The 23190-nt window shown below is 37.1% G+C and overlaps 3 protein-coding genes and 1 pseudogene across 10 annotated transcripts; 3 read left to right on the top strand and 1 right to left on the bottom strand.

Moving 5' to 3' along the window:
• The first annotated feature begins 1804 nt into the window (after positions 1 to 1804).
• Positions 1805 to 5050, top strand: LOC147496880 (uncharacterized; annotated as a pseudogene). Its single transcript, XR_015196774.1, has 7 exons — positions 1805 to 2164; positions 3604 to 3974; positions 4052 to 4124; positions 4382 to 4483; positions 4563 to 4637; positions 4753 to 4926; positions 5042 to 5050. The product of XR_015196774.1 is annotated as an uncharacterized LOC147496880 (transcript).
• Positions 5051 to 6156: 1106 nt separating this feature from the next.
• LOC147496879 (uncharacterized protein At4g15970-like) lies at positions 6157 to 8518 on the top strand. Of its 6 annotated transcripts, none has more exons than XM_086559733.1 (4): positions 6157 to 6544; positions 6835 to 6985; positions 7167 to 7532; positions 7787 to 8518. In XM_086559733.1, coding segments are annotated over exons 1-4 (1053 nt in total). In that variant the 5' UTR covers positions 6157 to 6542; the 3' UTR covers positions 8321 to 8518. The 6 variants fall into 6 exon arrangements, with proteins under 6 accessions (XP_086415859.1, XP_086415858.1, XP_086415860.1 ...); XM_086559732.1 differs by having other exon boundaries at positions 6157 to 6548; positions 6846 to 6985; XM_086559735.1 differs by having other exon boundaries at positions 6404 to 6544; positions 6846 to 6985.
• A 7209-nt stretch (positions 8519 to 15727) lies between these two features.
• Positions 15728 to 19629, bottom strand: LOC147496878 (Ribosomal protein L22p/L17e family protein). Its single transcript, XM_086559729.1, has 7 exons — positions 19526 to 19629; positions 19394 to 19430; positions 19255 to 19295; positions 16463 to 16693; positions 16264 to 16366; positions 16112 to 16179; positions 15728 to 15983 (listed from the first exon to the last, which is right to left on the bottom strand). The coding sequence occupies exons 1-7, from the start codon at positions 19526 to 19528 to the stop codon at positions 15921 to 15923; spliced, it is 546 nt and encodes a 181-aa protein (XP_086415855.1). The 5' UTR covers positions 19529 to 19629; the 3' UTR covers positions 15728 to 15920.
• A 55-nt stretch (positions 19630 to 19684) lies between these two features.
• Positions 19685 to 22726, top strand: LOC147496877 (Exostosin family protein). Of its 2 annotated transcripts, none has more exons than XM_086559727.1 (4): positions 19685 to 20318; positions 21223 to 21519; positions 21620 to 21715; positions 22079 to 22726. In XM_086559727.1, the coding sequence occupies exons 1-4, from the start codon at positions 19698 to 19700 to the stop codon at positions 22505 to 22507; spliced, it is 1443 nt and encodes a 480-aa protein (XP_086415853.1). In that variant the 5' UTR covers positions 19685 to 19697; the 3' UTR covers positions 22508 to 22726. The 2 variants fall into 2 exon arrangements, with proteins under 2 accessions (XP_086415853.1, XP_086415854.1); XM_086559728.1 differs by having other exon boundaries at positions 19698 to 20318; positions 21223 to 21333.
• The last annotated feature ends 464 nt before the right edge of the window (positions 22727 to 23190 follow it).

Below are 23190 nucleotides of genomic sequence, written 5' to 3'. Positions count from 1 at the left end.
AACTTAGCAAAAAAAGATGTTTCTAAATTCCTTTGTGATTTAGAAACATTACAAATTCTAATTTACAAATTTACAAAATGTTTGTTATTAGAGGATTTGCTGCCAATAAAACTATTACAAATTTACAATAAACCAAAATGAAATAGTTGTTTTTAATTTTTTTTTGGGTCTAAGAGCATCTCTAGGTGGTGGAGGCATCAATTGCCTATTTGAGACCAAAATTTGAGGTAATGATCAGCAAACAATAACAAACTCTAGGTGGACACAAAATACAGTTGCAAAATTTGGGACAGGAGCTACAACCCACGACATTACTATTGTCGCACAATATTACTGCTACCGCGCACACATTTGAACAAATTAAAAAACAATCCGTGCGACACTCCTACTGTCATACTGTTGATGTCTCCACCTAAAGATGATCTGAGACTGATTTTCTTATTCCATCAAAGACCATTAATACTGAGTAGTTGAGAATGCTCCCAGCAACCCACGTCAGCCCCCTTTTTTTCTCTGAGAATGACACATCAGATTTTACATAAAAAAAATAATTTTACGCCCTTTTTTGGCGATTTCAATTGTTCGTAACTCAAAATAGATAAAAACCTCTTTCTATACTTTTTTTTCAATTCTACAAAACACTCCCAACTCTCCAAAAAAAAAATCATCTCTTCAAACCCTCTCTCTTATTCTTCTCTTCTTCCAAAATTAAAGGTCAAAAAGGATGATATGGCTTCCTAGGACAAGGGATTTTCAGGGTGTCAGCCCGAACAGTTTTGAAAACACAACCCTAGCGCTCATTGGTTAGATGGGTTCCATGCTTCTTGGTGACATTCTTCCTGGAGAGTGCAGACCACCAAAAGAGGCCTGTAAGAGAGGGTGCCATTGCAAATCTAATTGATGAGGTTGGAGGTGATGTAGTTCATATTGACGGTCTTTCAAAGGCTATTCCAGGAAAACAACATCACGCCATTCATAGGCAAGATTGTGGTCTTTACCAAAGCAAAGCAACCCTTCAATCTGTTTTGAACCCCCAATTTACTCCTCTGATTAAACCCAAGTCAGTTTCATTAACTTTCATCATTATTTTATTCTTTTTCTACACTAAATTTGTATATTAACAGTTTTGTTTTAGCCTTTTTATGTTAATCCAATACTGTTAAATGATATCTATAGTCCAAATAAAAATGCTTTATGTATTGGTCTTATTTTTTTCGTTGATTTTATTTACTATTGCAATGAATTGGATGGTGGGTATTTGTCAGAATGGGCTAAAAGTTTAGTAGGATTCTGCATTATGTCTGTGAATGTATGTATGTATTTTTAGATTTTCTTGGCTCTCAAATTAAACTGACTCATCTCTAAGTTTATTCTACGTTTGGATCAAAGTAGGTCGTATAGTTGTCATTTTAATTGCGATTTATTTGCTCTAAACAGGATTAAGCGTAAGTGAAACCATGAAGTTCAAAAAAGGAAATGAGGTGGAAGTGTTGAAAAGAGAACAACAGTTTGAATCTTGGTTTCCTGGTATCACTAAACATAGTAGGGAACTGTGGAAGTTTTATCGCCTAAATGTTTCATCAGTCTCTGTGGTGCTAGATATTCTTCTAATATAATACCGACCATCTCAATTCATGCACAATTCAACAATTTGTTTGTTTTTGCTGTTAGTTTCATTTCAATACTTATGTCGTATGTCACACATGAATGAATGTATATGTGACGCTTTGCTTCTTTCAAGTAGATTCATCTCTATCTACTGATTTTTATACATGCTATGCTATTGTTTCAATTCTCCAGCTAGATGATTGGGTATTATACAAAATACACTACAGTAACATGAGAGGCAAAATTAAAAGGCAAGAAGGAAGTGACAATGAAGATGATGTAGTTCAAGGCCAAGCTAAAGGTGATGCAAAAGGAAAAGGCAAGAAATATATAGGAAGGAATGGAAAAAGGAGAAGGCAAGAAGGAAATGACAATGAAGACGATGTAGATAAAGGCCAAGCTGAAGTTGAAGGTAGTAGGAATAATCTAGAAAACTTAAAGGTTGACAGTGAATTTGCTACAAGCATAGAGGAAGCAATAGAACTCTTCGATGAATATTATATACCTGTTAGTTATATGGAAGATGTTTCTTTACCCCCAGTCTGCAAATCAACAGGTAATTCTTACTACTTTTATAACTGACCATGTTATTTTATGATTCACGTGTCCGCCTTCTATTTTTAATCAATGTGTTTCCGTTAGTTTAACAATAGAGAAATGAACAACAGTTGTTTGCCTGTGTGTTTCCGAGGCATTGCTATGTTTCAGGTTGACATGGTTGAAAATGGGTCAGTTTTTTCTTTTGCTTATAATAAGTTGTGTTGGGCTGGTCGGGCATTTTATCCTCGCCAATGGTTTAGAAATATTTTACCTTATTGAGTATGAGTTGGCAAGATCTAATTCTTAGCATTACATCTGCTTGGTAAACTTACTTCTCATGCTATGACACTCCTATCGAAACAACCCGGTTTGTCACCGTAGAGTGCCTATCTTTGTTATGGTCCATTCATGCTTACTGCCCCGAGCACACGTCTTGGTTCTGCTCAAGATGTCTTCTTTAGGAGCTGATATATGCTCCTCAATAAGACAAATTGCCGGTGAAACACCATTGGACTCAGCACCACGACATTATAGGGGTTATACCATGAAAAGCTAAACCATATATCAATGGAATTAGACACAATAGAAAAGTGAGTCAAGAAGTCTAGAAGATTAGACACAATCAAATGGAGAGAACAACCAACACCAAGTCTCCTTGGAGATCCACAATGAATGAGTAGCTTACCATAGCCCATAACTCAAAGATACGAAAGCATTCTTTAAATTGCAGAGATATGAACACAAATATATCAGTCAAGAGATTGATAGTTCACCAGTAAACCAAGAGCATAAAAAAAAATAGAACAAATGAGAATACCAAAGAAATCTAGTCACTGGAAAACTTCCCCAAAGACACTAAGATGCATGGATCTTTGGAGGTCACCCATTGACTGTGTCATATAGGTATGATCTTTGTAATCGGTACAAGATACACTTCAAATATTGCTTGAAACACGATCCTCACATAGCCATGAATAATATGGTCAGTAGGTAGGGGTTGGGGGAGAAACAACACAAACAGAGATGCTAATCAGTACTTGCAGCACCATCTTATGTTCAAAATTACATTGTCTACCGAAATCTTAACTTTTCTCCTAAAACTACGATTGTCTTAAATGTTTTTAACGAAGCTTTACTCGGTAATGAAATTAGTGTATAACAAAGTTTAAGCATGACAACATTGATTTCCTCATGAGACACCCACTTTTGGACTGTTGTTCCTTCACATAATTTACTTTATCAAACAAGGTCTATTGACTCTGTTTCTGATTTTTATGGTCACTTAGATTCTAGATTTTGCAGTGTGGGTTAGTTGTGACTCATTTATTGGTACAGTCTGCATCCAATATCTTCTGATAATGGGATCCTTACATAGAGATCCTGGATTTTCTTTTATTCCTCTTTGGTAGTTGTGTGGTATCTACCAGATTTTATTTTCTTTTGTTGTTGTTATAGGATTTGCTTTTGTCTATATGGATGATGAGCGAGATGCCGAGGATGCAATTCGAGGACTTGACAGGGCGGAATTTGGAAGACAGGACCGGCGGCTTCGTGTTGAGTGGACAAAGGTATGTATGACAGGACAAATCAAGCCATCTGACGTGGGTTTGAATCAGGACACAGTGATACGTACATGCAGAGGTTCCAGTCAATGGATTAATAGAACGAGACGCAATGGGAACCTCCAGTACCCGCCTACAATGAAATATCTTCACTTGCCTAAGTGTGATATCTTGAAACACCACCTGTCATTGAGTCCCAACCCGATTCTGAACTCACCCAGGTTGCTGAAACCCCAAAACCTGAAAAGATTTTTTGTTGTCATGGTGAGACAATTTTCGTATCTTTTTTTATTCTTGATATGTGCTGAAAAAGATGGTGTTTTGTTTTGTTGATATGTTAGATTGGTGGTCGGCAATATATTGTCTTTACAGGACGTTTTCTCACTGCACAGAGGTGCTAATGTTAATGATAAGGTAATTTGGGTTTCTCTCCAATTGTGTTTTTGTTCTTTGGTGCGTTTGTGTTTTGGTTCTTTTATGATTTGTTTGTTTTGTTTGTTCGTTTTATTACCATTCAGTTGTATTTTAGAGCCATTGGTATTTTTGATTAGGTGAGTGATAAAAAAGAGCACACACATTGGCGTATTTTGATTCTCAATGTAAAAAATAACAAACACTTGGGGTTGTCCTGGTTTATTTAGTTATGAATATTTTGTATTTTCCTAATGCAGATCATACTGAACAAGGTCTTACTGGTATGGACCAAAACGACTACCTACATTGGGCAACCAGTTGTTACAAACGCTGCTGTGCACACAGTTGTTGAAGATCAGGTATGCCTTAGACACATGAATATTTGTCAAATTGCTGTGTTTACTATCTGACATCCTCAAACCCTCTTGTGGGATGCAGGGATTGGACCCTAAAGGGATTGTGTATAAGTACAAGAATCGGAAAAACTATCGAAGAAATATTGGTCACAGACAGGTACTACTAAATCCTCTTGTGGGATGCAAGTCATAACTTTATATTTTGAAACACATTATGTCTTTTTCGTTTTCTTCTTGATTTGTCTCTCTTTCTCATTTTTCCCGTTGTATAGTTGAAATGGATGAAGGTGATGGTATCTTTTATAGGTCAACAGAAGGATGTGGTGGGAGGAATTGGCAACTTAAACGTGGAACCCAGTCAAATAGAATTATTATACTTAGAATTATTATACTTTGAGCTGTTTTTTTTTTCTTCAGCGTTTGTGTATGTCATCAATTGTCAACAAGTATTGCTTTATTTATTTGAATTAATAAGTCTTCTGATCAAGACCTACTAATTTAGTGTTCTGCCTTGATTGTAATTTAATTCCATTTTGATTTTGAGTTGTTGGGATATTGTAGAAGGTGTAGATTAATGAAGTGTTGGGATATATATGTTTGGGATATTCCAACGACGTAATATTAATATAGGTTTATTTACTCATGCATGTAATCCATTATTCAAGTATTGTGTGTGTATAGTATTTTGATTGTACTCATGCATGTAATCCATTATTCAAGTATTGTGTGTGTATAATATTTTGATTGCAATCTCTTAAAAAAAAAATAGAAAAACATAAACCCTTCAAACAAAGTATGTAGTGAATTATTAGCTATCAATATACATATATTATTTATTCAAATGGACTTTAAATTTTTGAGTCATTAGCTATCTATATAGCAAGTCCGGGCCAAATGACTAGGAGAATAGTTAAATACTTAAATCCTCCGCCAAAATCTCTCAAAATTGATTGCCCTTCCTGAACAATCCCTAAATATATTGTTTTGTATTATAGATAAGGCCCACTACAAACATATTATGTTACAATATTTTGTGGATGCAGGCGACATGTATCGAAAGTCATAACTGTCATAACGCCATCAATTTATTCCCTTTGACCCGTAGCCTGTGGTGCATGGATGCTAGTAGGTATACAAATGGACTACAAGCCTACAAGAGTACAAGAAGAACTTCTCTGCTGTTCTTTTCAAGAACATCTATCTTACAACACGTGATTATGTATTGGTGATTAGCTATCATATTTCTGTCAATCTGTCATCAGCAGGGGTGACTGGTGAGTGGGTGACTCAGGCTCTTATTTTGCACTCTACGACATAATCTAACTATAAATATATATACCACCATATTAATACTTTTATTAATGGATTTCATTGGAGACTTAGTCTTGATCATAAGTTTATGTGACCAAGCCGCTCATAGATATTTGGATGGCTCACAGATTCAATTGGCCATTTGGATGGCTCACGTGTTGGGTTTGACACCTAGAGAGCTCACAGGCTTAGTTAAACATCTAGACGGCTCACAGGTTCAGTCGGTCATCTAGACGGCTCACAGATTCAATTAACTATCTGGGCCGTCGTCACATGTTCAATTGACCACTCTTATCCAGTGATAGTCCTTGTGCTCTAAGAACTCTTACTTATTTTCTATATCTATAAATATAACTTCTCTTTTACATAGAAGACTTGATTCCAGTAAACTCTCTGGATAGGTAGGCAGCCATTGATGGTTTAATCTCTCTTCTACCACAATCAACACCCCTTACAATTTCAGTGTGTTTAGGTGATTTATTGCAACACATAAAACATAAAAAAGTAGAGACTAGAAAAGACACTTGTTGGTTTGGTTAGTGTAGCTAGGTTCTCTCTCTCTCTTTTCTTCTTTGTTATTCTTCTTAGAAGTGGAAGGAGAGAAGAGAAACAGGTATGGAAGTCATGAAGAGTTTCAAGGTCTCAAAAACTTTCAGTGTCTTTACACTTGTGTTCCTTGCTTGTTTGCTTTTCTACCTTTCCTCAAATTTAGTTGACAACATTGGGAAATCTCGGCATTGGACAACACAATATGTAAGTAAGACCTTATTCCTTTCAGTTGATTTTTTCATTACGTGATGCCTACATACCAAATATATAATTCATGATAGCTTGGATGATTTTCCAAGGAAAATTGAGTTTTCTTTATAACGTTTAATTTGTTATGTTTGGTAAACTAATAAGTTATAAACTAATTTATAACGTTAGTTATTAGTAATAACTAACGTTAGAAACTTTAAATTTTGAAAGAAATTTTAATGCTTTAGTTCTTCTTATGCCTCAATATTCATATTCATTAGAGTTTGGTTGATATTTGATCCAAGGGAATATTCAGTTGATGCACTGATTCATATGTTGGTACCTAAAGAGTTGAAAACGGATGGGGTTCCATACGGAATTTGTTTTGAGGATGGTGGGGACCTGTGTTTCTTAGCTAAAGTGTATAACCCCCCTTTGCTGTTTGCTCTGCCTCAGGTATAAATACACAAAGCAGGAAAACAAATGAGAATGCATTAATTAGCGTGATCAAGCCAATGATGTTCATTTAGTTTGTAAATCTGTGCCTTCAATATCCATGGCCTCAACCATTTTCATTCCTTTGCGAATCAAATATGTTTGTGTACAGAAAAAAAAAATGATGTGTTGGCATTTGCAGCGACTTGAACGAGAGGAGCTAGGGAGGGTGTTAAAAAAAGCATCCATGGATGATAGAACAATCATTCTAACAACCCTGAATAAAGCATGGGCAAAACCAGGGTCCGTGTTCGACCTCTTTCTTGAGAGTTTTCGAATAGGTGAAGGGACATCCAGACTCCTGAACCACCTAGTTATTGTGGCCGTGGACCCAACGGCGTTTACTCGATGCAAGTCCATACATCCACATTGCTTCAATCTCACAACTCCAGGTGTTGATTTTGCTGAAGATGAGCGGTTCATGTCTGAGAACTATCTGAAGCTCATGTGGAGGAGGATCGACTTTTTACGAATTGTTCTTGAACTGGGCTACAACTTTGTTTTCACGGTATGGATTTATTTTTTTTCCAGTTCAGTCATGCGTTTTAGTTGACCAAACACCAACAAACTCCCATTTCTAAAAAATCGAGCCAGCCATAGATTAGACCAGCACGAATCAAATTAGGCTTCTGGGTTTTTTGTCACTCATATTCTCATAATAATGACACAAATAAGAGGATACACGTCACTATGCCAGTGGTACACCTTAGTTAAGATCTATCTTCATTTCAAGTATGACGTACAGTTGCCTGGCCATTGCAGGATGCAGATATAATGTGGTTTAGGGACCCGTTTCCCTATTTCGACAGTATGGATGAAATTCATATTGCGTGTGATATCTACAAAGGCAATCCAAGTTACAAGGGGAACTTGGCGAATGGAGGGTTTACCTATGTAAAATCAGTTGGGGCAACCATAGAATTCTACAAATACTGGTACATGGCAAGACTCCTCCATGACAAACAACATGATCAACAGGTCTTCGAGATTATTAAACTTGAACCAGTTGTTGCTGCATTGGGACTGCGGATTAGGTATCTAGATACAAAGTACTTTGGTGGGTTTTGTCAACCAAGTAAGGATATGAACAAGGTTTGTACCATGCATGCTAACTGCTGTGTAGGTATCGAAAACAAAATTCCTGATCTCAAAAACATTCTAAATGACTGGAAGAACTTCACATCACTTTCGCAACAGGAGAAGGAAGCAAAAGGGTCTTCTACCTCAGCTTCTCCATGGAGTGCTCCAAATAAATGCAAGCCCTTTTTACCTAAGTCTACGCAGAACAGGGCTTAAATTACATCTTGTGTAATCATAGATTCATAGTTAAGATATTTGCACAAATGCATGCTGCAGCTTTAAAACCTGTGATTTAGTGACTACCCATCAGGATATGGTAGATTACATGTTGAGAAAGACTTTCATAGAACATTCAAACTCATTTGATTATCAAGAATATATGGAAACAAAATCGATCTGGAAGCTAATTTAAAACTCTTCTTATGGAAATTTTATCTCAATTACCTTCCTAGTTCCTACTGGTGATCTGCTTCACTCCAGAAAATTTCCAGGTGACTTAACTTGCTGCGTTTGTTACAAGCAAGATGCTTCATTATTTGTATTATCTTGATCAACTCATTATGAGTTTAAATAAAGATATTGAATCACATTAACATGGAAATAAATCATATCAAATATACTAATTTCGATTTCCTACATGTAGATATATTCAATAGAGATATTTTGGACATATTTCTACATTCTATTCTTAACTTGATATTCTACCATAGTACCATGTAGAGATATCCCCATATTTTGTTCTTATAATTCTCAAGTAATGATATGGTGTTTCTTAGTGCATCATATATTGTATTCAAATAGTATCGAAAAACAGTAATAAGAAAGCAAGTAAAACTTATCACTGAGGATTGTGCTCGGCACAATTTCCTTAAGACGAAAAACGCCCGGTATGGTTCTTTGCCGACCTCAAAGCGCCGCCTCCCAGATACAACAATGGATGAGCATGTCACCACCAATGACACCTTTCGAGAGAAACTCTCAAAGATACTCGGGCGAGGTTTTGATTTGAAGAACAATAAGCCGTGTTCAGCCTGTTTGATAAACAAGAGAGACTTTGGTTTTATAGATCTGACACTCGCAACCCAAGGCGAGAGTCACGACTCCAGTTTTTAATGTGCGAGCAAAAAGCGTGATATTGTTTTGACTCGAATCATTAAGGAAAGATTTTGAAACGGTTACAGTTTTAGTTTTGGAAAGACCCCCTAGCGGCGTGGCACACTAAGGTTTTCTGGAGCTCCCACCTCCCGAACCAAGGAGGCCTTGTGTGCGCGCGAGCACCTCCTTATATCTCTTTACACTATCCCTCCATAAGGACACAACCAATATAAACTTAAGAGTCTTAAGTTTAGTAACCAATGGGACTAAAGCCCCCACATTAGAGTGTAGTAGATACAAAAGGTCATGGGTTCAAACCCATGAGGACACAAATTCCTTCACATTTCCAACAATCCCCACATGAATGGAATTATTAAGAAACGAAAAAAGAAAAAACAAAACAAGAATGTCCGGAGTATGAAGAAGTTATGAATGGGTCAAGGTGTCATACGACTTGAACCTTCGCTTGGTGTTTGTCCGTCGGGGATTACTAGTTGACCGGTGACCATAGTCTTGAACTGCTTTCAACATATATGTAAGCCAAGTCAACGGGTAACACACATAACTTCAAAAACATCATAGAGTTCCCTCGGTTGTGCTTTCAGATAGCCATGAGCTTCCTGGTTTCATGAGTGCTCTAGAGAACAAGCCTATAAGTTCTCATAGGAAGCGGCTTTACTTCCTCACTCATATAGGTGCCTCTATCGAGTGTAATCAGTATCTTTACACCCCAAAAAAACCAGCTATAGAAAGCATTAAGAGTATTCACTCATCCTTTATTCGATCGTAAGGTACTACTACATCATAGGGATGGGTACGAGTTTTCACTCTAGGTGTAGTACCCCCACAAATCACGCAGATAACTTGTTTCCCCATTGAACCTTGATCCTGGGATCTCCATTCACGAAGGTTGGGTGTCAGTTATCGGTGATTTAATTAAATAGACAATTAGTCTTTAATAGACTTTAGCCCCATCCCCTCGATGTACTAAAACCAGCTCTCTAGCCGGGCCTTTAGTTAAAGGATCAGCTAAATTTTCTTTTGACCTCACAAAGTCAATAGCTATGATCCCATCTCTTAACAACTGTCGCACAGTGTTATGTCTTCGATGAATATGTCGAGATTTCCCATTATAGGAAGTATTTTTGGCCCTCAAGATAGCAAACTTGGCTATCACAAAATAGAGAGCAGTGGAACAGGTTTTGGCCAAAGCGGGATATCCATCAAAAAATTCTTGATCCACTCTGCTTCCTCACTAGCTTTGTCTAAAGCTATAAACTTAGATTCCATGGTGGAACGGGCAATGCAAGTTTGCTTAGATGATTTCCAAGACACTTTGCACCCCTCGCCATAGTGAACACATAACCACTAGTGGATTTAGATTCACGAGAATCGCAAATCCAATTGGCATCACTGTACCCCCAAGCAAATTTGGATATCTCGCCATAATGAACACCATAATTTGAAGTATATTTCAAATATCTCAATACCACGATAAGAGCATCCCAATGCTCATTCTTTGGGATTTATGGTGTATCTACTAAGTTTGCTTACGGTAAGCTATGTCGGGTCTAGTGCAGTTCATAAGATACATGAGACCTTTATAACCCTAGAAAACTCTAAAGGAGATACACCTAATCCGTGATTTTTGTCAAATGTATACTAGGATCATATGGTGTTCTCGCGGTACACAAATCAAATTGATTAAATCTTTTAATTTCATTTTCTACATAATGAGATTGAGACAAAGTAATTCCTTCCGAGAATTATACAATATCTTAATGCCAAGAATGACATCGGCGATACCCAAATCTTTCATGTCAAAATGCTTACTCAAAAAGATTTAGTCTTATTGACGGGTCTCTAAACCGGGTTCCAATGATCAACATGTTATCCACATAAAACAGATAATTACACCGATTGTTTCTCAAATTTACAATAAATGCATTTATCGCCTCATTAATATTAAAACCATTAGAGATTAGCACACTATCAAATTTCTCATGCCATTGTTTAGGAGCTTGTTTGAGATCGTAAAGAGATTTCTTTAGCCTACAAACTTTTCTCTCAAGGCCTTCTAAAACAAACCCTTACGGTGATCCATATATATCTCCTCTTGTAATTCCCCATTTAGAAATGCCGTTTTAACGTCCATTTGGTGAATTACGAGATTACGAAAATAGAAGCAAAGGCTATTAACATTCTCGATAGATGTAATCCTCGTCCACGAGAGTAGGTATCAAAAGAAATCAAACCCTTCTCTCTTTTTATAGCCTTTTGCTACTAATCTCGCTTTATATTTATCAATGGATCCATCTGCCTTAAGTTTCTTTCTAAATAACCATTTATTTCCCATAGTTTTACAACCAGGGGGCAACTCAACCAACTCCCAAGTGTTATTGGTTATAATGGACTCATATTCACTTAGAATGGCCTCCCTCCAAAAAATCGCATCAGAAGATGACATGGCCTCTGAATAGGTCTGAGGATCCTCCTCTACCAAGAAAGTAAGGAAATCAGGTCCAAAAGAGGTGTTAGTCCTAGGTCTCTTGCTTCTCCTGAGTTCAATTTCATTTTCAGCAGAAGAATCTTCTCGAACTCTAGGAGCAAGTGTAGAAGAACTCGGAGTCCCTCCCGATCTCTCAAAAAATGGGAATTTATCCTCAAAAAAGACAGCATCCCTAGATTCAATAATGATATTATTATCAACAAATTTATTTTTAGATTTGAAAACTAAAAACCTGTAGGCGCTGCTATTCTGTGCATACCCAATAAAGACACAATCTACAGTTTTAGGGCCAAGTTTAGTCCTCTTGGGTGTTGGTATAGACACCTTAGCCAAACACCCCCACACTTTAAAGAATTTATAAGACGGTGTCCTATTTTTCCACATCTCATATGGAGTTTTATCTGTGTCTTTAAAATGTATCTTATTCAGAATATAATAGGCCGTTAGCAAAGCCTCCCCCCATAGGTTCATAGAAGCTCCAGAGCTATTGATCATTGAATTGATCATATCTTTGAGAGTCCTATTTTTCCTCTCTGCTATCCCATTGGATTGGGGAGCATAAGGGCAGATGGTCTCATGTACAATACCATTATTTTCACAAAATTTATTGAAAGGACCGAATATTCACCTCCTCTATCGGACCTAACTATTTTTATTTTCTTGTCTAACTGGTTCTCAACTTCAGTTTTAAAGGAAATAAATTTAGCTAAGCTATCATCCTTACTCTTAAGAAGATAAACATGACAGAAACGTGAAGCATCATCAATCAATGTAACAAAGTATTTATTATCTCCTCTAGTCATGTAACCTTTAAGATCACATAAGTCAGTGTGAATCAATGCCAACAACTCAGTGTTTCTTTCTACATTTTTAAAAGGTTTCCTAGCATATTTAGATTCTACACATACTTCACATCTCTTGTTTTCACAAATAGTATACTTGGATATGTTACCTAGATGCATCAGTTTTTTAATCGAAACATTATTAACGTGTCCAAGTCTACTATGCCACAGATCAAATGACTCAACCATATAAGAAGAAGTAAATGCTTTATTAAATTCAAAATCGCCACATTGAGCTTAAACAAGCCTTCATCTAAATAACCTTTACCCACAAAGGTTCCCCCTTTATTCAGAACAAATTTGTCTGACTCAAAGACAAGTTTGAACCCCTTCTTACTTAAAAGGGAACCAGAAACCAGATTTTTCCTAATATCAGGAACATAAAGAACATCCTTCAAATTAAGAACATTTCCAGAAGTGAACGTCAAATTAACAGTCCCTTTTCCTTCAACTCTAGAAGCAGATGAGTTACCCATGAACAGACTTTCTCCTTCTCCCAGAGGAGTGAAGGACACAAATGCACTTTTGGTGCCACAGATGTGTTTGGTAGCTCCAGTGTCTACCCACCAGTCAGTCATGTTACTCACCAAGTTAACCTCAGTAACCACGCGAGAAAAAATTACCATCCCTAACTACATTTGCTTGTGCCTTATCTTTCTTCCCATCATTCGGACCTTTTTGAATTTACATCCGGGGCTATATGACCTCGTGATCCGCACACATAGCAATGAATTTCAGGATTATAAGGTTTCTTTTTAAAGTGAGGTTGGGACTGTTTATTCTTGTTCGCATACGGTTTCTTTTTTACGGGGAATTTAGTTGATTTAGACTTAGAAGAACTAGCAGCGTTACCTTCAACCAGGTTAGCCTTAGCCTTCATTTCTGAAGTCTCCACATTGATTTCAGCCTTCCTGTTATCCTCCTCGATCCGAAGGTTGACGATCAGATCTTCTAAGGTCATCTATTTCTTCTTATGTGGTTGAGTCATTTGATCTGTGGCATAGTAGACTTGGACACGTTAATAATGTTTCGATTAAAAAACTGATGCATCTAGGTAACATATCCAAGTATACTATTTGTGAAAACAAGAGATGTGAAGTATGTGTAGAATCTAAATACGCTAGGAAACCTTTTAAAAAGGTAGAAAGAAACATTGAGTTGTTGGCATTGATTCACACTGACTTATGTGATCTTAAAGGTTACATGACTAAGGTCATCTCTTTCTTCTTATGTTTGAGACTGTTTTTGTACTCCTTCCACGAGGAAGGGAGTTTCTCAATGATGGACGCAACCTGGAAACATTTGCAGATTTTATAACCTTCATGCAAAATCTCATGAATGATTATTTGCAGCTCCTCCACTTGAGAAACAACAGATTTCCCATCTTCCATCTTGAATTCCAGAAACTTTCCTACAAGAAACTTCTTAGAACCTGCATCTTCAGTAGCATACTTCTTATCAAGTAAACTCCACAATTACGTAGCGGTCGTTACACACAAAGATAAACATCATACAAATCAAGGGAAACACAATCAAATATATAATTTCGACATAAATAATCCTTCTTTTCCCATCTCTCCACACCACCGAGCGACCAGGTTCATTTTCATTTTCATTGTAAATGGGTTTCTCAATCGAAATCCATTCAACCAGTTTCAGAGTAGTCAGATAAAACCGCATTTTCATCTGCCAGTGCGTAAAATTTCTGCCATAAAAAATTTCAGGTTTGACAGACTTACCACTAGGTTTCTCCATCTTAGCAGTATTAAGAACAAACGAGCACAATACTAGATAATAACAGATCGTTATTAGACAATCGTTTTTTCGTCTTAAGATCGAAAAACTTATCACTAGAGTCACGAGTTGCACCCCCCCTGCGCGCGACGTGCACTAAGGTTTTGTGGAGCTCCCACCTCCCGAGAGCCCCCAAACCAAAGAGGCCTTGTGTGCGTGCGAGCACCTCCTTATATCTCTCTACACTATCCCTCCATAAGGACACAACCAATATATACTTAAGAGTCTTTAGTTTAGTAACCAATGTGGGACTAAAGCCCCCCACATTAGAGATTAGAGTGTAGTAGATACAAAAGGTCATGGGTTCAAACCCATGAGGACACAAATTCCTTCACATTTCCAACATATACTTAAACAAAACTGATAATACACCTTTTCTTTGATTGTGAATGGGTCAAGAGGTTATGGTTTGCATCTGCAGTTGGTGTTAGAATAGAGGAATATAACTACAGAAATTGCAGGCAATTGATGACCCCTCAACCCAAGTAAGCAGATACAGTGATCCAAGTGTGCTATAAAATGTCAAAGATTACGTTACTAGTAACTCACACACCCTGCAACAAAAATCCCCTTGTATGTCTTCGCTTCTTCCTACATCCCCCCTTTGAGAAATTGACGAGAGTTTTTGAGGAAATTTCTTCCCATTCTTTGGGCCGTCAATGGTTCTAATGCAATTTAAAACTGTAATAATGAGGAAATTTTGTTTCATACGATTTGACAATTTAAGCAAGATGATTAATTTATGAATGAGTATGCTACATTATGATCATCTTGGTTGAAAGAAATTTTGGGGGAAAAAATCAATTGTCCGATGATAGGAGTGCGTTACTACCGCCACGATCCCAAACTCAGTATTTGGAACAAGTCCAGTCTCTGGGACAGTTTTTGATCAAATCATATCGAATTAGATCGGCGATATTTCTCCTGATTAATATTGCAATGATTCAACCTTCTTAAACCAACTGTCAGACCTCACACATATATTTCAATCTGAGATTACATGGTTCCGGAAGACACTTTCAAAATCTATCACTGCATGCCAGAACTTCGACAATCGTACCGTTGCGGAGTTGACACTGGACACCCACCAGACTTACATTGGACCTTCCTCTTCGACATCCGGAACTTCGGATCGTGTTAATGTCCTCCTGGACCTATATTTGTGTGCCCCTCCCACCCCGGTATCATTTTCTAGTAAATCCGAAACTATTTTCAGGTCACTCAACAAGTCACAACTATGTGTCAATCCAGACCTATATCAGTGTGCTTCTGGACCTATGTTCAGATCATTCGGGACCCAGTGATGTTGTGTCCCTCCACGTAATAATCACAAACCCGGTTCCCCTTTGGTCCGGACTGCTTAAAATTATTTAACCAAACTGCTAAAAATTAAACAGGGATAACATTGAGAAAAGGTTTTAGTACACCAACAATTAAGCATAACTCTCCACTACTGCTAGTACTCAAAAGGTTTTTTGGTCAAACTAAGCGATGACAACATCTCTGGATCATAATATAAATTTGAGGACAAAGAAAGGGAGAAAGTCCCTAAGCAACTATCTAATCTCTGAGCAACTTAAGAAGATGCACCACTCTGTAAAGTCTTCTTTGCCTTCCTTGGGGCCAATTGAGTTTCAGGCTGCAAAACAAGAGCAACAGTTTCATTTAACTAAGCTTTATAGCCAAATAAGAGCAACAGCCCTTTCAATAGTCTAAACTTAAGTTCCTGTATTTCAAATTTTACATACTAAAAGGTCCAATGCATACCTCCTTCTTGACTGGTTCTTCCTTCTCGGACAAAGTCAGCTCAATATGGCAAGGAGATGACATATAAGCTGCCAAGAGAATACAGACTCCTGTTAGTGTTACGCCTCAAAGAGAGAGTCCCAAAGAGAGAGTCATCACAAACTTAAACTTACGATTAATTCTCCCATGGGCTCGGTAAGTCCTACGCCTCTGCTTCTGAGCTTGGTTCACTTGAATGTGAGAAACATAAAGTGCGTCCACATCCAAGCCTTTCACCTGTAAAACAAGTAGGAGATAGGAGATGGCTAGTTTAATTTCATAGAGAGACAGAACGAGTGAGCAATAACACAAACAGAAGCTAAGGTGTAGTACATCAGCATTGCTCTCAGCATTCTTAAGCAAGTCCAGAATAAACTTTGCAGATTTAACAGGCCAACGTCCCTGTCCATTTGAGTGGCGATTCTTGGCCTGAGCAGTTCGTCCAACACCCCTGCAGAAGCGACGGAAGGGAATGGCTTGCTTATGAGCCAAAACATCCTCCAAATACCTTTTAGCCTTAATCAAGGCCATCTTTCTGATTGAATGAGCAGTCTCCCTTGTATTCTGAAAATAAAAAGATTAAAAAGATCAGCACACTCGGGCCTACTCATATTACTGGAATTATAATGAAAAACTGCATACTAATTTTTTTTGTTCAAGGAGATAGAGAGGCAGAGGGAGTCCGAGAATACATGTTAAGTAAAGCCACAAAAATTGCTTAGGTTAAGATGCACACTAGATTAAATAATAAGTCAAATGACAAGTATAAAATCTCCAAAGATAGGTTAAGATAAGTGTTACTACAACAGTCGTGACATACCCCTTAGCGTAAGAATCTATCCAGGAGCAATTTGGAAGAATAAAAATAAACGAACAAAAAGATGAAGGATTTCCCCTGTCCGTTATTCCACAAAATACAAAAACTTTCCCTTCTTTTGAGTTTAGCAATAATGGAAAAACTTGCTTGCCAAACTCTATAGATCCCACCTTGATCTAAACAGCAATTTCCTCAAGCTAGATTCCATTCCGTAAAAAAAAACTTTCCGAGACTTTTATGGTGACATTCAGTAAACCTAGATACAAAATTTAGACTCCCAATATACCATAATTTAGGTGACCTATCAAACAAGGGTGAACTAGTGTTACCCCCCTACTAGATAAGCCAATTAGGATTCCCCACTAGATGGGAAATTAGGGTCTCCCCCTCAAATACACACAAAAAAAATTCGGTCAACCCAATTTGACTTTTGTTTTGTGTGTATTTAGGGGGGAGACCCTAATTTCCCATCTAGTGGGGGGATATCCTAATTGGCTCATCTAGTGGGCGGGTAATATTGGTTAACCCTACAAAATAAGTACACCCAATAACAACTGTTCTCCCTGAAAAATTACAAGAGATCTGTTCAAAGAGGTAACAGAACCTTGATTTTTCTTTTATTTTACTTTCTCCTTTCAGGTAACAACTTCATTTGAAAAAGCCATACTAAAAAAGGGATAGACACATAGATAACCACCCACTATTGTTTCGTACCAAGATAGGCGACTGCCATGTATGTCAATAGTCATTACATACCAATGCTACTAGATATTTCTTCTACACGGAGACATGAACATGATTAATTCTTTCCACCCATTGATTTGAATAAACTCTTAATCATACGGCTTCTTAAATGATTCTAGTTCTACCACTGTTTTTCCTCATATGATCCAGTCTAGGTATTTGACTATCAAAGCTTACATGATCCGAAAGAACTAAACCACACAGCAAGTGCTCAATGGCTATGTTATTATATGAATTAATATAGCAAAAAACAAAACAAAAATGGGTAATCTGTATAAACAATTTTGTTGCAATTTGCAAAAAAGCCCCTAAAGATTGGTATTTTTGAGTTTTACGCTACTCGTGTTAGTCTATTAACCAAAAGATGTCAGCAATTTATGGAGTATCCCTTCAAAGTTCAAACCCTTTGTAAAAACCTCCGATAAAAACAATCCAATACTCATTTCTGGTTTCGACCATCAACAGCACTGGTCCATTACCTGTTTACCTCTCCCTGAACAAGGACAGAGAACAAGTATATATTTACCGTCTCTAACCTCCATGTCACAACAACCCCTCATCTGTCTCCAACAGTGTTCTACCCATGGTTTAAAATATAGGATTTGGATGGTTTGAAACATCACATGGACTTCTGTAGTGCTTCAAGATCACATCGAGAAAAGTAGATGATTATTTAATAAAGCAATAATGATTATTTGATACTTAGACGAGTCCCGGTGGCAGCTTTCTAATTCTTTTCAAAGGACGGCTATTTGAGATCAAATTGGGACAGAGATGGGTTTTCTTATTAGTTTGTGTCCAGACCTTCAACTCTGCTAAAACTGAAAACCACAAATCCTCAAATTTCTAAGCAAATAGCTAATTAATCTGATTATTTCCTAAAAATTGACAAGAGTATGATCACCATTAGAGGGAGGCACACAATGACTATAATAAGAATAACATACTTACACACTTTGTAAAATGCTCCCTACACAATCCTAAGGGATTAACACTGTTAAGAAAACAGACACTATCCTATCCTTAAGATGTAACAAATTAACAATAAATTCAAAAGGTTCACAATCAACTATCTAGTAAGTGAACAAATTCTTTGTTGTATTAAGACAGGGAAGGGATAGAGTCACATTCATTGTAGCCACATTCTAGCCGCATTGTAAACGGATCCAAGCAAAATCGTGGACTTAAAAATTAAATTAAATGCTGAATTTTTATAGATATTATCTCCCCACCATGGAGAAACATGCTCACAAAAATTCAGCTCATTCAAAGAAGTCTAACTTTAGAACATGCTTACAAAAGTTTTGGACCGTTAGAGGAAAAATTAAAAAATGAACACTAATTTTTACATGGCTAGACATATCTAAATATTATAATTTTTTGTGAGAATGATCTTCATGGTGGGGGGTCATCTCCACAAAAAATCAGGCCTTAATTCATTTATATGTCGAAAATGTGGTTATAATGTCCGCATAAGAATGTGGCTAGTATTTCCTTAGGGCTATGGTTCACAATAAACATTTCTTAATATATAAAATTCCAATAATAATAATAATAATAATACCTTGAAATGAACCCGAAGAGCGGAGCCCCTGGCCTTGCATGCTGTAAATATCAACACCAAAATACACACAATCAGTATCACTCATATTATAACCATGTTGTTTATATAACCAGATTGGTTCGTTTTACATTAGGCTTACATTTGGTAGGATTATCTGGCTCCTTCGAGTACTTCCCCTATATAGTTTTAACAAGTTTAATCAGTTAAAACAAAAAATAAATCGAACACACAAGTAAAACAACTTAACAAATAATGGTTTTACAATCATTACCATTGCTGCTACTCCTTGTGCCTGTTTCAGAGTTTAGAAATAAAAAAGTTTAGCAAGAAACCCTAACTAGGGTTTTAGCTATTTCCTTTCGAGCCCATTAGGCCCATTAAGCCTACCGAAGGGACATTCACGTAAACTTACTCGTTAACCGTTAGTCACGACACTCTTTTTTATGTGTCGAACTAAAACACAAACCAACAAAACAGACATAAACAATATTCGATCGAGGACACATCTCATTTCATTATTTATTTTTCCGAAACACATGACAACATTGTCAACTTCTTGTGAAAAAATGCATGGAAAAAAAAAAACATTACTACTAATAATAATAATATTTCTCCTCTTGTTAATCCCACTCTCTCTCTTCATCACAACCGTTGATCTAAAATCACATTTCTTTTCATTCCCTCTAACTCAATCTCAACCGTCCAAATCCTCCTCCACCTCCCTCTGCAACAACTCACCACCACCTTTAAAAATTTTCATGTACAATTTACCAGTCAAGTTTAATCTCGGAATGATAAGTCACGAAATATCAGATAATGTTTCGATAAGTAGTGGAAATTTTCCGACATGGCCGATGAATTCTGGGTTGAAACAACAACATAGTGTGGAGTATTGGATGATGGGGTCGTTGTTGGTAAATAATGAGGATGGAAGAGAAGCTGTTAGAGTGATGGATCCGGAATTGGCTGATGTTTTTTATGTACCGTTTTTTTCTTCTTTGAGTTTCAATACTCATGGTCATATTATGACTGATCCTGATACTGAGATTGATCGCCAATTGCAGGTTGGTATATATATATTTTCAAAGTTGATCATTTTATTAGATAAATATTTTGGTATAATTCGATTCGATTAGACAGCTGGTTGACTCTTTTATCAGTGAAAAGAAAGTTAAAAACTTACAAGTAGTACATTTTATTTTTTTTTTTTTTTTGTTTCTGACTCAAGGCCTGCATATTGGCTTCATGTTCATAGTGATCCTCCGATGTGATAGGTGGTGGAATCACCTTCACTTGGCTTATGTAACAACAACACTCATCTCATGCCTTGGGATCTAATGATGCTTCTTATTTATTGTCCAACTCACTGATCTACATTGATCCTGATACACAAGTCTTATTGAAGTATGTTCTGGTGTCAGTCAGATTACAATAATCGAACTATCAACAATAATACGACCAATATATATTTTGATCTGACTTTTTACTATCTAAAAGAAAGTTACTGAATTGACTATAAAAACTGCAGGTGGCTAAACCTTAAGCTAATAGCAGAGTGAAATAATATAGAGATAGCAAAAAATAAGTTTCTTCAGTTTTTCAGACTGTTTTCATCATGCCACGTCGTTGTCAAGACCCCTTAAAAACAGCTGCATGCTTTTGCAGGTTGCACTTTATTTTCCAGGTGTACAAATCAGCAGGACCTTAGGTCATGCATGATAGGTGTAAAAAAGCCTAGCAAAGCTAAGAGGTCCCTTTTGTTTACACTTTAAGGGCCTTATGGACATGCCATTGCTCACCCATCAGAGTGAGGGTGGGTTCAGAGCAAAGTTTGTTATTGTTGTGTGAACATTTGTGTCGTTGCTTGTCAAATCCTATAACATTTTCTTACAATGCCCTATTGAGTATCTAATTGTCGTAGATAGACCTGTTTGGTAATGCTCTCTAACATTTCTAGCTTGGTTTCAGATCGACATACTGGAGTTCTTGAGGAATTCTCAGTATTGGCAGAGGTCCGAAGGTCGAGATCATGTCATCCCTATGCATCACCCAAATGCTTTTAGATTTCTCCGGGATCAGGTGAATGCATCCATTCTTATTGTCGCAGATTTTGGACGCTTTCCGAAAAGTATGTCACGCCTGAACAAAGATGTGGTGGCCCCATATGTTCATGTTGTGGAGTCTTTTATTGCTGACAACTCTCCTGATCCATATGTATCTCGTACCACACTTCTCTTTTTCCGTGGGAGAACAGTCAGGAAAGATGTTAGTCTTTCTTTTTATTATTATTATTTTTTTCAAAGGCATATTTTTCTTTCTATGGATTTTTGAACCAGAACTGATTAATTCCCTTGTAACATATTAGGAAGGAATTGTTCGTGCGAAGCTGGCCAAAATATTAGAAGGCTATGATGATGTCCACTATGAACAAAGCTTCGCATCAGGAGCAACCATCAAAGCAGTAAGTAGTTCACACAATGGCAATTTTTTTATTCTCTTCACACAACATCTTTTCATATTGCAATTGGATTTTTGGTTAGAGGCTGTTGTTTACATTTTTAGGCTTCACAGTACCCAAAAACGCATGATAGCTTGAAATAACAACATTGTAATATAACTCTTGCATAAAGGCAGTGTTAGATCTCAGGATTTACTCCAAACTAAAGGTTCAGTATTTTGTCATAATTATATTTTTTTTACTCTAGTCGTATTGAACTTTGTATCGTACAAACAGTTTAAGTTTGCTTCTTGCCTTCTTCCAGTCGTTTATTTAGTTTAACGTTGCCAACGTATCTCACTTTTTTTTCCCCTCCTGACAAACCAGTCCTCGGAAGGGATGCGAACATCGAAGTTCTGTCTGCACCCTGCAGGAGACACCCCCTCCTCTTGCCGTCTTTTTGATGCCATTGTAAGCCACTGTGTTCCTGTTATAGTGAGTGACAAGATTGAACTGCCCTTTGAGGATGAGCTTGATTATACTCAATTCTCTCTGTTCTTCTCTGTAAAAGAAGCACTCGAACCGGGTTACATGGTTGGAGAGCTCCGTAAGATAGAAAAAGATAGATGGATAGAGATGTGGAAGAAACTCAAGGACATTTCCCATCACTTTGAGTTCCAGTTCCCACCAAAGAGGGATGATGCTGTCAACATGCTGTGGAGACAGGTCAGGCACAAGCTTCCTGCGTCCAAACTTTCTATTCATCGAAATCGGAGGTTGAAAATTCCTGATTGGTGGGACCTAAAAAGAAGATGATTGATAGAGATATTGTACATTCATCATTTACGTTTACAACCCTTTGAAGGGATAACTACAGACATAGATCGGCTGCCATTAGGTACAGATAATCATGAATCATGTAACTTACTCATAGAGCATTCTTTTTCTTTGTATCGGTTGTGTAGTCAATTGTTGTAACTCGATGGAGTGTAATCATTTAGTCATTCTTAAATCATGTAACTTTTTGTTAGCTTCTTCTGAACAGCCTTTTCAATCCAAATCAGTGGAAAATCAAAATGACATCTAACGGGACATATTTGTTGTAATTGAAGTTCAAGCCCAGTTTGCTGTGTATGGTTCTATAGTGTTAAATATTGGAGGTTGTCATACGGATTTGCACCAACAGGAAAACGAAGGGAACTCTACACTTCTATAGCACGAGAAGTTTTTAACAAAAACAACTCTGCAGTCTTCTTTCATCCTCGCATTTCTCTTTATGGCCTACTGTCAGATATCTGTTGTGAAATCTATTTTTGTTCTTTTCCTAAGGAATTTTCATCGTCTCTTAAGTACAAATGTTCAAGTCTTGAAAAACCGTGTCCCTAAGAAGAGATTTCGTATTACATTTCAAGCAAATGCTTAGGTAGCCGAATTAACATTATCTGGCATATCATCAGATTGGTTAAGTGGTGAACTCCAGTGGCTCCCACAAAGCAACT

This window comes from Coptis chinensis, chromosome 5 (genome assembly GCF_015680905.1).
Source record: "Coptis chinensis isolate HL-2020 chromosome 5, ASM1568090v1, whole genome shotgun sequence".
In the NCBI taxonomy this organism is placed as follows: domain Eukaryota; kingdom Viridiplantae; phylum Streptophyta; class Magnoliopsida; order Ranunculales; family Ranunculaceae; genus Coptis; species Coptis chinensis.
Note: the sequence above shows the minus strand (reverse complement) of the source record. Positions and strands in the feature narration are given on the sequence as shown.